At 44.4% G+C, this 16141-nt stretch overlaps 1 protein-coding gene across 1 annotated transcript; it reads left to right on the top strand.

Moving 5' to 3' along the window:
• Positions 1–8128: 8128 nt before the first annotated feature.
• PRELID3B (PRELI domain containing 3B) lies at positions 8129–13679 on the top strand. Its single transcript, XM_066330911.1, has 6 exons — positions 8129–8243; positions 8903–9071; positions 9441–9530; positions 9909–9979; positions 10798–10900; positions 11575–13679. The coding sequence occupies exons 1-6, from the start codon at positions 8212–8214 to the stop codon at positions 11692–11694; spliced, it is 585 nt and encodes a 194-aa protein (XP_066187008.1). The 5' UTR covers positions 8129–8211; the 3' UTR covers positions 11695–13679.
• The last annotated feature ends 2462 nt before the right edge of the window (positions 13680–16141 follow it).

Consider the following 16141-nt stretch of genomic DNA (forward strand, 5'->3'; position numbering starts at 1 on the left):
TAATCATCACTAATGAGGCTGTGCTAATTAACAAAAATGGGGGTGGTGGAAGGCCTAGAAGGGTCTTGAGGGCTGAGTCCAGGCTGTGAGGATTTTCCTTGCTGTCCTTCACAAGTGCAGCACACCCAGGGCTGGTCTCCAAATGGATGTTTAACAGCTCATATGTTCTTGTAATATTGACTAAATTCTTAGATCCTCTTCAAGTTGTTGCATATGTTTGACTCAAGTTTTCTTGGTCTGTGTGTAGCAGGTTTGTACAGGCCTGCTAAATGTGTTTGGCTTTGGATCAGGACAGAATGTAGTGGAGTTCTTTTGCAGGATTTCCAAGATTCTAAGTATTCTCACATATTCCTCTCCCTTTCTCTAAGTGCTGTAATATTTCACAGCTAAGTACATAAAAAAGCCCCCATGGCCTGGAGTGTCACACAGTGGTCACAGGAAATGCAGATTCAGGTATTTTATCAAGCTGGACTCTGACATCCCACCATCCCATGGCCTTTGATTTTCACTCTTCCTAAAAGGAATCTATGACTTTTACATTAGTGAAGATTTATGGAGTTTGCTTACTTTACAGTATAATATGTTCGTTAGAGCATACCATGAAAGAAAATACTTTTGTCCCAACTGTGCATGAAGAGTATTCTGTTACCTTATTTGCATGGAAGATCCCTGCATTATGTTTCCATTAATTTTTTTCTTTTTCTTTTATAGTTTATCCCTTAAGATGGATGAAATGAACTCCTGAGAATCCCTCAGAAGGCTGTTTGGAAAAGAGGAATATTTTCAATGAAGCTACAAACAGGAAACCAGATAAGACATTAAAAATTTAAAACTGTCAGAGTGCCTCATCCCCAGAAGGACAAGGATCATTTTCAGGTGCAGTTTTTGACTTCCATGCTCGCTGTTTCCCTGTGAGCTGTCAGTCCTGTCCAAACACCAACATTTCTCCTCAGCTTGGGGTTGGGAATTCCCACTGTCAGGCCAGAGGAGAGGCTGGGACTGAGCCTTAAGCTGCTGTTCCTATTAAAGATCTGAGGACTGAGGTCCCAGAGAGGAGGTCTTGTGCTCTCCACTACTGAGACTGGATCCTCCCCCTGCAAAGAAATAAAAAATACAATCTCATCACTAAGGACAGCAGAAATACTCTTTAATCCAGGATCCACCTGTTCTCTGGCCCACAAAACTTTGGAGGAAAAATGGTTGAATGGCTTGTCTTCAGCAGAGCTGTGTGGTCAGCCATGGGCACATGAAAGCCTACGTGCCTCAAGACAGGTTTATAATTGATCTGATCACTGTCTTGGTGACAGTTGAGATGTCAGCACTGATGGCTGTGGCCACTCCCATGCAGTACTTGGTGTATGATAAAGTGACAACTTTTATTTCCCGGTTGTGGTTTCTTTAAACCATGTCCAAAGATAGCTTATAGAGCACAAGATTTCTAAAACAAAGAGTTTGATAGAAATTTTGGACACAGGAGCAAGGCCTGAAGACCATGAGTTATGTTTGTGATTTAATACTTAATTCTGACCATGACCTGTCATCACTGGTTCTTCAGGCTTTGTACTGAAAGTTGCACCCAACAAATGTTTGAGAGCACAGTGTTTTTATATGAACTGTTGTCATCTTGTGAATTACACAAGGATCACTGGGGGAGAAACATGATTATCTCCAAACAACATAAAATCATCAGCATTTTCAAAGTACTTTAAAATTTGTGGTTTTGTCTTTAATTGTGCTGTTACTGTGCTTGCTCATGAGTTGTGGGTGATAACATGTGATTATCATCTGCCTACTTGATCACATGCACATTTGTGATGCTTGCAAGAGCAAACATTATCTGGCTGGGATCTGTCACATTCTCAGAGTTTCAGAGACTGTTTCCCAGACAACAGGACAGTCCCCTTCATCCACCAGCCATGCACCACCATGGATCTGTGCTCAGTCTAACACCTGGTGGCAGCTGCTGCTCACACTCCTGACAGACAAGATGTTTGTAGAGCCATAACCCAACTGCCTGGACTCTGCAAGTCAAGGAAACTGCACAGCCAAAATTAAAAAGTCAAAATGAGTCAAACAGCACCTACCTTGTTACAAATTCTGAGTCACTTTTTAAATTGAAACCAGATCATTCCTTACCAAAAGCAATTTAAGGGCCACGTACTACCCGTTTAAGACCTCTGCTGCCAAACATAAAGCCAAGGACAGCTGTGTAAGGTGGTAAATCATTTCTCTGTGGTAATTTGAGTGTGTTAAAACAAAGGAGCCCAGAGGGCAGGTGGAAGAGTGAGTGTCAGAAGCAGCTCAGGCCAGCTGGGTGGGATCCTATGTGCAGGGCGTTTACATTTTGGATGTTGTCAGGTGGGGGAGGAAGCTGATAAGAAAAATAATTATTTGCATTCAAATTATATAAACAGTGCCAGAGCCTGGTTAGTGTAGGCAGTGTTAGACAGTGTTTCCCAACTGCAGGAGATGTATCACATGCTGGGTAAGGAAGGTATATGAGGCAACAGCACTCTGAAGGTGTGCAGCTCTAAGCCTCTTGGCACATTTTATGGCAGAAGAATAAAATAAAAAGGATCTGAAAATCAATTGTTTGTCCCAGATCATTCTATTAAGAATGCACATTTTTAATATGCCCTAACTTAAACTCTGTGTCAGGAAGCAAAGAAAATGTCTGGGTTTGAATTTATTAAGAGGAGGTCAGGATACTGGTGGGATTTGGGAAGAGTTCTTCAAGGTGTGCAGGGGTATTTGGGGAAGGGAGAGATATTAAATGGCAGGTAACAAAATCTCAGTCTCCCCTTGATGTCCTTAGCTCAAATCAGCTAAAAATGAGCTGCTGTAATGTAATGTAAAAATGAGCAGTGCAGCAGTATCCCAAATTAGCAGTTCAGACCCCAAGCTGTCCTTCCATATCAGGTGGCCACAGGTTTCTGAAGATCTTATCACCAATGTTTTATTTTTCACTTGTTAGGAATTGCTTCTAATGTGAGTGGAATATTAAATATTTTGCTTATTGATCCTGTGACACTCAGTCTGAGTATCCTGTACATTTGCAGAGGGGCTCTCTGGGCTGTGCTGTTCCCTCTGTGGGTACCATGGGAGATCCATGGTAGGATCTGATGGGAGATTTACCACCTCCTATACCACTCTCTCATATCACTTCTGACTGCAACTCTGCCTTTCAGAGCTTCTCCAAGAAAAAGCAAATCCATGGTCAAAATGAAGAGGCCATTCTCTCTCCAACCAAAGACTGCTTCCAATTTTTTTAAGATATCCCTCACCTCCTGCAGAGAGCTTCCTCAGCTTCATTCTGTGAATGATGTCCTTGGCTTTCCTCACTGTTTCCATGAAGTACCACAGGCTGTTATCTGACACTGAGTGCACAGGTTTACAACAGGACATTTGCACTCTGAATTGTTCTCAGGTTTTCCCTGAGATATCTCTGTTATCTGAGTCCCTGGCCTGGCTTTATTGAAATCACATCCCAGAGAGTTGTGCAGTGTAATTGTAGCTGTGCTGACCAATACCTGCAAAGGGAAGAAAAGCTACTTCATCACAGATGAGGATTTGTGCAAATTGAAATCTAAAAGACTGTTCTCACGGGGACACACAGGGAGTGGAATACACAGCACATGTGATCCAGCCCCGCCCTTGTGGTTTTTCCACACAGAAGGCAGGAATCTATTCAAACTGATTTCTTGGTGATTATATAAACACCTGCAACTCTTCTCTGAAAGTTGATATGGTTACTGGCATTTCATCTCTTCTTAGGGAGTGATAGGTATTAGTCTCAAGATAGAAAATGATAATCTGCAAAAAACTTTATTTGTATTTCCTAGGCAACTTGACAGCTATTTCTGGTGGAATATGAAGGACTACAGGAAGGGGATTTGTTGGCTATTTCTATAAGCTGTTTTTTCTTCAAACTGAGGGAGGAAGTGAATACTACAGGATAGAAAACAAAACTCTCCTGGTCAACTGATAAAGTGCAGGAACAAATACAGGCATTTGGTTGTCTTACAGTGCTCTGTGTTATAATTGAGTTGAACTGAATTGCGTGATACAAACAGCAAGTCAGTGTTTGTCAGCAGGTGAAGAACAAATGCACTGAGAGAATGAAGAACAAACGCACTGAACTGAGAACTGCTGCAGGTCTGCCTAAAGCCAAGCTGGTTCCAGTGGGTGTTTTGGGGGTCCACAGCACTGGCCAAACCAGCCCTGATCAGTTGTTCTTGCTCTGCAGCACTGGCATGGCCTTCCTGTCATCTTCCCATTTCATTTATGGCTCACTGTGCAAACAGAAATTCAGCTGCCCAGTGCTCACCCTGGCCACGTGAAGAGCTGTCCCAGAGCAACATGAGCAGCAGCCCCCAGAACAGAAATAACTGTCCTCAGGTGGCACCAGGGCCAGCTCACACAGCTCACACAGCTCACCCAGCCTGGCCAGAGCTGCAGAGCAGCGGCACAGGGGCAGCTTGGCACTGCAGCTCCCCTGCTTGAGGCTGTGAGGTTCATGGAGCTCAGGGAGCTCTCAAGTGCTGTTTGCTGCATCCTGGTCCTTTCCCTCCACCCTGGGTCAAATGAGGGCTACAGGCCTCAGTGATGAGGAATTTGGGACAATATCTGTTCTGAAGAAGGAAGGTGAAGGGCTTTGGAGGAATATTTTTATTCCATTTATGTTTCTCTGAAGAGACAGAGATGCATCAAAGCATGTGAATGTTAATCCCTGCTACAGTGTGAGCTCTGTTCTGACCTAATAAATGTTTCATCACAGAAACTCATTTATGCCTAACACCACTTTTCCAGAATATTCTGTAGTGGTGGCATTTCCACCTCCCCATCGGTGTCTTCTTTAGATATTAATCAGAAATCTGGAAGGATCAAAATTACTTGAACAAAACTCCTGTTAAAGCATGAGCAAAGCTGGAGGAGTTGGTGCCATCCTGCACTGAGGTATTGCTGCGCTTTCTTTCTGCCAGTAAAGGTATTTCTTTATTAAAAACACCATTTGATGTGACCTTGCCATGAGGGATGCATTATGACTTGCCAGACATTAATGAGCCAATCCTGGAAGCACTGAATAGGAGCTCTGCTGTCCAACAAAGTTTTCTTTGAGAAGTACATTCAGGAAGATACAGCCAAGCACGAGGATGCTGAGATACTGAACTGACAGCTGATGAAAGAGTGTTTATAGATGGGCAGCCATGAAGAATTGTATAATGGAAGTCACTGAAGGGGTATGACTGGAAAACACTGACAATTTTCTATCATTACAACTGCCAGACTGACTGAGGGAGTGGGAACTTGTTTTTCCAGCTCAAGGAAAGAGCAAGACCTTTGAATGGTTTTCATTAATATTGCCTGTGATTACCAATATTTCACCCAAATAAAACTTGCATTTCAGATCAAGGAACTTGAGCAGTGTTACTGCAGCATAGCCATATTTCAGAATATGACGGGGGAAAATACACCACAAAATAAAATTTCCTTAATTTTAAGAAACAGTAAATACCTCAGCTGTCTTGTGAAAAGTGCAAAGTTGTGACACCTGAAGCAGGGAAGCAACCAGAGCCCGTGACAGGGAGTACAGCCAGGTGAGTACAGAACTTCCCCACTCACCCCTCTCTGCATCAGTCCCCTGCAGTGTCACCTCTGCACTATTCAGTTCTGACCCATGAAGCACTTCAGGATTGCATTCACTTCCCTCAGAAGTGCAGCTGAGTCACTGCCATTGTCACCAAACCCTTCTCAGGGTTGAGTTCAGTGACATTTTGTGCTGCAGAGTGAGCTGGCTGATGTCTGGAGCAGGACTGAGAACCAGGGTGGTGTTTGCTTTCCTCACAGAAACACAACACCTGTATTTTTACCTATCTGTGTAGGCCTAATTGGGTTTGACAATCTGGGGGTTTGATACCCACTATGGAGAGCAGGAATAATCTGGATATAATGCTGGAGATAAAGAGACCTTTGGGTTGTGAGTTATTTCCTGGTATTTATGCTTTTTGGTCAAAATTATGAGGCTATGAGGCTGCTTAAAGGGGACAAGTCACACCTGCCTCCTGGCAAATATGGGTCTAGTAATACAGAATCTTCATGTCTTATTGAGCAGATAAATTGTTTGTGACCCCAGAGCACTTTCCCACAGAATTCCTAAGGCAATTTCCAGTATTTCTTACCCATGCCAAGGGGATTGCTCTGCCAAAATCTGAAATGTAGAATCACAAGGCTCATTTCAGGCATCAGCTGCATTTAGCAGTTGAGAGAATACAGCCCCTGAAAGACACATATGGACTAAGGAATCTCACCATGGGTTTCCACAGGGTTTTATACTCTCTTGTAGGTGTCCATCATCATCCTCAGTGATCACTTTGTTTGTCCAAAAACAACTGACAGAACGTTTCCCTTTATTTCAGTTATGAGACAGATAATGCCAATATATAGGAACAAAGATATTGGACTTGAAGGTATTATGATACATGTAAATAATTCTAGTGTTTAGGATGGGCCACTTTTTATTCTGCAGTTACAAATGCGCATTTTATTTTCATAAAGTCTAGCTGTAATATTTATAATTGTGTTGTTTCTCTTACAAGGCAGGTTTATAAGTAGTTACACACTTGATATCGCTCAGATATAGAAACCTACTTTAACAGATCTTGTTAAAATAGTCTGAAGTTTATGTGAGCAAGAACTGCTGAAATTTAGCTCCTAATTTGCGCCATATGTTGGCAGGCTTCCTTCTTGAAGATGACATTTTGCTTTGCTTCCAGTAGACAGCATTTCTTTTACAAAAAAAAAACCCAAACCTGACGAAGGGCTACAGGCAGCCTGAAGGATAAGGGACGGGTGTCTGCTGCACTGTCCCTGCCTATTTAAGGGTCACCACCTTCCACAACTGTGTGTCACACCGAGACCTCTCAGAATGCTTTGCATTTTTAACATCCTTGGCAAAATTCTCCAGCTGCAAAAATCACTCAGTGGGTATCCAGTCCACAATGGATTTAGAGCTGGATGACAATCCCCCAGCAATAACTGAGTCCACTCTGACAGATCAGCAGTGTGTTAGCCATGTGCAGGAATAGTCCATGAGGGGAAGGAGTCAGGAAAACAGGATCAAGACAGGTGTGCCCACCAAGAATTTATTCTCTTAACAGCTCTCACTTAAGTATTTGCTACTGGTTGGACCGGGCTTTTATCATTAAACAGCAGCTTCTCTGTAAGAGAGCGGCCGGATTTGATGTTCGGGACGCACGGGGGATATTCACGGCTGTGGGTCCTGGCACAGACACTGGGGCTTCTGGCACCGGCTGTCAGCGATGTCCCTGTGCGACACAATCTGTTTCTGGGAAGTTTCCCTCTCATGCTTTTCCACTGAGGCTATTTCTGTGCGGTTCTGAGTACAGACAGGTCACTCCCTCTTTGTGTGCACCGAACTCTCCCCTGCTGTTTGACAAAAGCCCCGTTTGCACTGAACTCACGGCACTTGGAGAATTGGAGGAGAAAGCGCCCGCTGGCGCTCCAGGAAAGGCCCGTGTGTGTGTGTGTTTGGTGCTGTAGGCGGGGGGAGGCCGGTGCCGGGCCCGGGGCTGGCAGCGCCGCGGGTTATGAAACCCTTACGAAATCTCTTACAAAACCGGCCGGGCCGCGCCTCACACGCGTGACGTCACACCCCGCCTGCGCCCCCTGCCGGCCCAGCGCGGTAACGGCGCTGGGCTGTGACGTCATCGGTCATGTACGGCCGTGATGACGTCATAGTTCACACGTAGCCCGTGCCCCGCCGCCCTTGGCCGCCTTGTCCGAGCGCGGCAGGGCTGGGCCGGCCCTGCGAGCCCCGGCCTGACCGGAGCGCGCCTCACACACCGCTCCCGCCCGTGTTTGCGCGATGGGCGGCGGAGCCTGCGGAGCCGCCTGCGGTGCCACCCCCGGGCGCGCCCTTCACGCCCAGCCCGGGCCAACCCGGGCCAGCCCGGGCCAGGGGGTCATGAGCAGCGCCCGCGGTTGCGCCAACCTCACCCCGAATGTCCCCGGTGAGGCACGGCCCCGGTCACACGGTACGCGCCCCGTGACGTCAGCGCGGCGCCGCGCGGTGATTGGCGGGCGCTGCCCGCGCAGGCGCGCGCTGCCGGCGGCGGGGCCGGGCCCGCGGAGCTGAGCGGCGGCGGCGGCGGCGGCGGCCCCGGAGCGCGGCCGGGCCGTGCCCCCGCAGCCATGAAGATCTGGACCTCGGAGCACGTGTTCGAGTAGGTGCCGTGCGGGGCGGCGGGCGGGCGGCAGCGGGGCCGGTCCCGGGCACGGCCCCGGGCACGGGGGGTCGTTCTCCGGCGGGCCGGGGGCTGTGAGGGCACTGCGCCGCGCCAGGGCCGCCCCCCGGGAGCTCCGCGCCTCAGCCCCGCTCCGGCGGCCGCGGCCTCTGCCCTCGCCTTGACCTTCCCCCGCGCGTCCTTGCCGGGCCGGGTCACGGGCGGCGGAAGCTCGGCGGGGGCCGTACCTGTGCGGGGCCGCTGTCGGCACCGAGCGGCGTCCTTGTGCTGCCCCCGCCTCCGGGACAGCGCTGCCCGAAACACGATGAGGCCCTTCGTGCTGTCGGGGCTCAAGTGCTCCAGGCAACTGTGTTAAAAATAATCTGAAGGGAATACTCGTTAGAGGGAAGTAGCAACTTCATAAATCACTCCAGTATTACGAAAATCGGGATAAAGTGCAGTCTTAGAATGGTGTCAAAGGGAAAACATTCTTATCCAGTTATAATAGAACTCAGCACACCCAATTCATCAGGTATGTTGTACACTTGATTTTCATGTGCACTGCTCAGTCAACGAAATAGAGATTTTTCTCCAGGGAAAAGTATAATCCTGTTGAAAACAGAGGTGTGCAGCTTAATGCCATGATTGTGTTTGGGCAGTCACCCCTGGGAAACTGTGATGACAGCTGCCATGAGGAAATACCCCAACCCCATGAACCCCAGCGTGGTGGGAGTCGATGTTCTGGACAGACACGTGGACGCCAGCGGGAAGCTGCACAGCCACAGGCTCCTGAGCACAGAGTGGGGAATTCCGTCCATTGTGAAATCGGTGGGTATTGTGTCACAGGCCGGAAAGTGACGCCGCAGGGAGGGGAAGCTCCTGAGCCAGCTGTTGTCATAGATGTGTATCATTTCGTAACTTTAATGGTTTAAAAACTTCATGGTTTAAGCATTTATGTATCAGGAAAGCTTAACAGCAGCACACAGTGACCCCCATAGCCAAAAGTTGCCTGGATCTCAGACTGCTTCCATCTGGAAAATGAGATCTACCTCACCTGAACAGCTTCACTTTCACCTAGATCTTGTTTGTGTTCTCTTGGTGTCTGTTCAACATAAAACCACTGCCTGTGTATTTAAAGGCATGAAGAATTGCAGTGGGGCAGTGGAACTGATCCCATCTCTGTTTGTCTGTCCCCAGCTCATCGGCACCTGCAGGACGAGGACATATGTGCAGGAGCACTCTGTTGTTGACCCTGTGAAAAAAACTATGGAGCTTAAATCCTGTAATGTAAGTAGTTGTGTTTGTGCCACTGACATGGATCACAGAGTGTAACAGCACCTTGTACATATGAAAAGCAACATCGTCTTGAAAATAACTTGAAAATTGCATTACTTAAACCTTTAACTTGTATTGTTCTAATGTGGTTATCGTTGATCAGTTGTTTTCCAGGAAGGAGCCACTTGGCTCTTGCAACATGTCACTGTTGAAGCTGTGAACATAGTAATGAGCAGCAGGAGTTTTAGGGGTGGGGTTGGTGGTAGGAAAAATTGTTTTAAAGCCTTTTGGTCTATGTACACGGTGACTGTTTCCTGATCACGTCACATTTTGCTCTCTGTAGTACTCTGGTATTTGTGCCAAGGGGTAATCCTGTCCTGTGTTCTGCAGATTTCATTTACAAACCTGGTGTCAGTAGATGAGAGGCTTGTCTACAAACCACACCCTCATGAACCACACAAGTGAGTACCTCCCTGCTAAGATTGCCCACAGCCACTGGATTTTGCTTTGAAAATGTCCATGATTTCCCTTGATCAAAAGATAAGGTTTACATAGCCTCTGTTACAGTAAATTGTCTAAAACAGGATTAAATGGACTGTCACTTCCTGCAGTGACATTGGTTCTGCAGAGTCTCTGGGAGACTTTGGGTCATGCTGTGCTGGAGTCCAGTTGGAGTCCATTCCAGGGTGTTCTGTCTGTAACTGAGTTTGTGCACATCTGCAGTTTTCAGCTCCTTGTTCCTGATCTCTTTGTCAGCCTGAGCCCAGATCTGCACTAGAAAGGACATTTATGTCCCTTTAACCTCTGATTTTGGAGGTTTGTGGTTTGGTGGTTGCTCGGGGTTTTTAAGGGCTTAGTGAGTCTGTACTGCTGGAAGTGTGATAATTCTGAAGAGTCATTCTAGGGATTCTAACACTGGAGTTCTTTTCTGTCATGACAGTCACAATGTTCAATGCCTAATGTTGAAGGGGATGTTTTAATACTGTTTTCCCAGTGTACTGGAACTCCAAATCTGTTTCCACTATTAACATCCTGGTGCTAAAGATGGAAATGGCTGAGAGCCACAAAAGGAGACTTGGGCTTGGCGAGCACTCTGAGGCTTTATTTTATAAGTAGAAGCATAATGCTTTACTTATGCAGTGTGGAGGTGGGTTGTGTTTAGGGGGCAAGAAGTTCTGTGTTACACAGCAAAGCTGGTGAGGGAATGTACTTGTAGGGGGGGATGGAGTTTCTTTTTTAAACTACTCAGAGCATTTCAGTTTCCTGCTCTCTGTTTCAGAACCATTCTGACACAAGAAGCAATAATATCTGTAAAAGGTGTCAGTCTCAGCAGTTACCTAGAAGGGCTAATGGCAAACACAATTTCTTCCAATGCTAAAAAAGTAAGTATGGCCTTTGTGTGAAATGTGTGGTCACTGGCTAAATGTCAAAGGGAATAAAGAGCTCTGTTTTACTTTTTGGCTTTGTCAGCAATCTTAGGCAAGGGCCACATAGTTCTGCTGCCTTTATTGCAGGGACTGAATGCTCAACACGCTGAACTTCCTGGTCTTTTTCCTCTTGTGAATGGAGATAATAAATTGTTACTGGCAAAGATCTCTGAATCTTCGCTAGAGAAAACATCTCCACTCACTCAAAAGTGTGACTCTGTCATTCTTTTGCTGCTCTCTTGATGCCATCTATTTGTTTTTGCTGTCAAAAAAGCATTTACAGATCTGAAATAGTTATGTGGGAGCAATAAAACAGTATTTTGGTTGAGTCTGTCCTCTGGCAATCCAAAGATATCGTGAGTTCAGCCTCGAGAACAATAAAGCAGTCTGGGTAAAAAGTCTTTTGTGGATCATAATGTGAGAACTGCTGATATAACAAATTGTTTTCATGAAACGTAAGGCAGAACATGTTCCAGCAGTACTCCAGTTACTGAAATAACAAATATCAGAGGCATATATTTCTGTTCCTTCCTCTTTCAACTACTGTGTCTTTAGTCATTTTCAGTAGTTTAACTAATATATTTATTTACTAATATTTACACACTAATAAACTTTTTTTTTAACTGTAGGGCCGTGAAGCATTGGAATGGGTAATTAAAAGACTGAATGCTGAAATTGAAGAGTTTGCAGCTTCAGCGAGAGGAACCATGAGGAACTCAATGGCAGCAGCAGCATTTGTAGAGAAATGATGATAGTTCTTAGACCGGTATCACTAACGAGGCTTAATGACCTGCAGCTTCTCTCCAGGCCTAAATACATGTATCCTTTATTATTTAAAGGATGTGTGTATTAGGCATGTTATAAATTTAATCTGGAGAAAAGCTGAATTCTTACCAAGGCTGAGGCTGAAAGGCTATATAATATATTGGGTCAGCTGTAACCAAATTGCGGTTACAGATGAAGAAATAAATTTCATGTGTAGTTCCTGTATTTACATGAACACTAATTTATAATGTTTGCAGATATGAAATGGCCTCATTTAGAGGTGAGGCTGCATATGGTGGAGGACACTGGCATGTTAGGCTAACTTTTATTTTTTTTGTGTGACTTACGGACTACCTCTTTTGGGACCAAGCCCAAAATTAAGCAGAATGGTTGTTCCAGCATTGTTCTTTTTGTTGATTTTTGACAGTTGTGTGATACAACTTGGTTTTACAGAAAGCTTATTACTTGATGCTTGACATATAAAAAGAATGTACAAAATATTTTTTGATAAGCTTTTTAACTTGACTGGTTGAACTACCATGGTACTCAAATAGTTTTTCAGTCACTGTAGGTAAAACATCAAAGTGTCTCTTACCTATCTACCAAGACCTAAATCCTGCTCCTAAATACAAATTAATGAGCTGGGCATGCAGTACCTTAAAATCAAATTGTATCTAAAACTTCTACAATAAGTACTTCCATTTCTAAAGGCCCATTATATAAAGGTACAGTAAGCATAGAGCCTTAAAATCTTGCAAGCTGCTACAGTAGTAGGTGTTCACTTCAAAGAACCAACTAAAGACTAAAAAACCTTTGAGAAGGTGGCTGAGGAGATACCTAAACAAAAGAGGAAGTAGTTTTTAACAATATACTCATTAATTTGATCACGTTCCAGAAATAACCTGCTCCATCCACTGGATACTGTGTTGTCCTTTACTTTAACAGTGTTCTAAGTTCCAGATCCCTTTTGCCATTGAACTAATTTGCTCACAGTACAAGGCCCTTTTTGTATTGCCAAGGGTTTCACTTGGTGTTCTCCAGTCTCTGTTTCCTGGTACTCATTGCAGGTTCTTGGTACTGTCACCAGTCACTGGCTGCAGGAACTGAAAGGTCAGCCCTTGGCACAGGTCTGTGCCCTGTGGGTACTCCTGGGCACCTCACAGGGACTCTGTCCCACGAGGCTCCCTCAGTGTGAACAGAAAAATGCAAAGGCACAGCCCAGATGTAGCTGATGGTGGTATTTTGGTGCCCAAGGGTTTTTCCTGGAATTTTGATTCTTAAGTTTACAAAAGCTTTCAAGACCCTCTTAGCCTTTATGAACTGTCATGTCACCCAGCCCAGCATATTTGATTTTGCATGCCATTTCTGTTATATCAAATTGCCTATTAAGTAGTGTCTGCTATATAGAGAACCAGAGCTTATTTTAACAAACAAGAACACTTCTGTAAGGTTTGTGCTGGGGGAATAAAACAGGAATATAGATATATAACTTTTAAAAATTAACTATTCTAAACAGAATATTTTTCTAAACAGAAATGGTTTGAGACTACCTTACTAATTGAAGTCATTGAGATTTGCCATACTTTTACAGGACATTATTACAACTGAAACAACATTTCAATTTTAAAAGTATATGTGAAACTTCTGCAAAACCATCATTTCTGATGGTACCATCATTTCTGATAAAAATGCCTAGCTTGAAACTCATTTTATATGTTTGCTCAGCCATTAGTATCATCTGATATTCTAAAGTCAGTTTTTTCATTTCCAAATTTTTCTGCACTAAGGACTGCATAACAGAACTCACAGTTCGGCCTTGCACTGAAAAAAAACTTACTGTTTCATTTTTACAGGCATTCAACAACTTCTTTCTTCTGTTTTATTTATATGCCTGCATTTTCATTCTGTCAGAGTATGGCTTTCTGTATGTGGCGCTTTTTAAATAAAATTTTGTTCCAATTCTGCCTAATTCCTGAAACTTTCTGGTCTATTTGTGTTTTAGAACTATGAGGTGAGTAATCTAAAATGAGAGGGGTGAAGGTGAAGAAACCCCTGGAATGAGTGGCTTCTTGAAATGCATATCCTAAAATGCACATTCACAGCTGCTGTGGTCTTTTTTGCTTCTTAATAACTCTGCTTTCCTGCAAATCTGGCTTTAAGTAGTAACCAGAGTTCACAGTTTGCTGTGGAGAATCCATCCTGTGGAAGGATTTTCAGTCTGCTTGGGCTGAGATTTGTGCTCACTGCAGTGAGTGTGGGTTGCTGTGGATGAATGCAGCACTGCTGAGAGGGGCAGTGCAGAGGAGCTCTGGGTTCTGGTGCCTGGAAGGAATGGAGGAGGTGGGGAAGAAAAAGCTGGAGGAACAGAACTGAAGGACCAGGGGGAAAGAAGAACTAACAAAAAAAGGAAGGAAGGGACATGGGAAGTGGAGGGGCAGAGGTGGAGGAATGTGATATGAACAAATCTGTTCTTCAAGTGCCAGCCAGGGGTTTTCTTCAAAGAAAATCAGAAAAATTGTAACCACCATTTCCTGCAACATTGCTGATCTGTCTCTTGTGGTCTGTACTTGCATTTACATTTCCAATAAATGTCATATGTAGTAAACATGAGCACCCACTGTGTGATAACTGCAACATTTCCAATCTGGCCTTGACAGAGCATTGGTTCAAAGGGAAGGTCAGCAACCTGTTGTTCACTTTTATGGAAGAACTGAAGAGTGCTGATAAAGAGCTTGCATGGAAGCAGTGAGTCATTTTAGAATCCTTCCATTTCTTAAAGTGGAGGTTGTTCTTTCACTTGCACAGGACCTGGTAATTTCTATCTTAAATGCTTTGCTTTACAGGTTGCTGTAGAACTGAATTATTCTACAGGTAAAACTACATGTTACAACCAAGCTGAACTAATTGCTTACCTTAGGAGAGCCATGAGCACCAGCTGTGGACAAAGTATCTTACATCATCATGCTATTTTGTTATAACCACTTTTAGAAAGTAATACAAGTTATTAAGCACATGAAAAGAGAAAGTAATGCACAAGATTTTTAAAATTTGAGTGTACCTGAATTCTGCTCTGCAGATCCTGGCTCCCTCCTCAGGCTATTTATGCCAGATTTTGTAGAATGGACAGCTGAGACTTGGATGACACTGCAAAATTATTCTTACTTTGAATCCAGGTGTCCAGAAGTTGAAAACTGATGTCTTCATCTGCTTCATCAACTAACCTTCAAAACAGTGTTCTGTAACAGGAAACAGCACAGAACTGTATCTCAAGGCTGGAGCAGATTTCAGCGAGGTGTTTGCTGGCACTCAGTGCAGTGCTGTGCTCAGACAGGAGATTTACCAGGGGATGACCTGTATTGTCATCAGCGTGGCATCATTTCCAGTGGCTGTGCTGCAGATTAGGGTCAGCAGCAGAGAGAACAGCAGAGCTTTACCAGCACAGCCCAGTATGGCTTACCCAGGCAGAGAAAGGAGGTAAATCCACAGCTACCCAAGGTAGGAAACGTTATTACTGACCTCTACGTTTTGTACAAAGGGGACCATAATTCCACCTTCCTTGTCAGGGTTATGTCATAGGGAAAAGTGCAATAACTTTGTTATTTTAAATGAGGACAGAAATAACTCAGTGAAGAGATGATGGAATTTATAGCCTGTTGGACGCTGGCTTTTTTTATTGTAATTTGCCTTTTTTAAAAAATATTTGTTCTCCCCTGTAAAATGCATTTGAAAAACCTTTGAGATTAAAGACAGTGACAAAATTATAGTGGTTTTAGATAGCAAGGGATTCTTAAGGGGTTAATTTTATGTTTTATTAAAAACACGGCAGCAAGCTCGTCATTTCATCATAAATTATGCATGTTTGGAAAATGTAATTTGTTTTGCTTCTTGATCTATAAACATTTTACTCTTGAAAGAATTGCAACCACGTTACAACAGCTCTTAAATTACAGAAGCATTATCTATAAATGTTAAATATATTCAAGAACTTTTGGGGGTGTCATCAGTGGTATGTAAGCAGCTCTTTTTTTAGCGTGGCAATTTTTGCATCGTGCTAAACCCCCACGATTTTGATGTTTGCATAGTAAGACACCATTCAAATTGAGTGGCTGTTCAGATGACACCTGCTTCAGTTAAGAAGTGACCTGGGTGGGAGCTGCACCCGTGGTGATTATGTTAAATCCATTACACACTCATCTGGACACAGGTTGTGTAAGAACGTGGGCAAAGCTGGGCTGTGTTCACCTGCAGCCTCCTGTACCTGTATCTTGCACTTTGTTGGTCGGTAAAACGTGGTTGTGATGAGGGGAGAGCTTTTTGTGCCTCCCTGTGCCTGTCTGGAGAGGCAGCTGCAGGTCGGAGTGCTCTGAGCTTTGTGGTGCAGTCTGGAGACGAGAGGAGGCAGCTGTGGATCAGCCTCTTGATCTACTCACA

Source organism: Sylvia atricapilla, chromosome 16, assembly GCF_009819655.1.
Source record: "Sylvia atricapilla isolate bSylAtr1 chromosome 16, bSylAtr1.pri, whole genome shotgun sequence".
In the NCBI taxonomy this organism is placed as follows: domain Eukaryota; kingdom Metazoa; phylum Chordata; class Aves; order Passeriformes; family Sylviidae; genus Sylvia; species Sylvia atricapilla.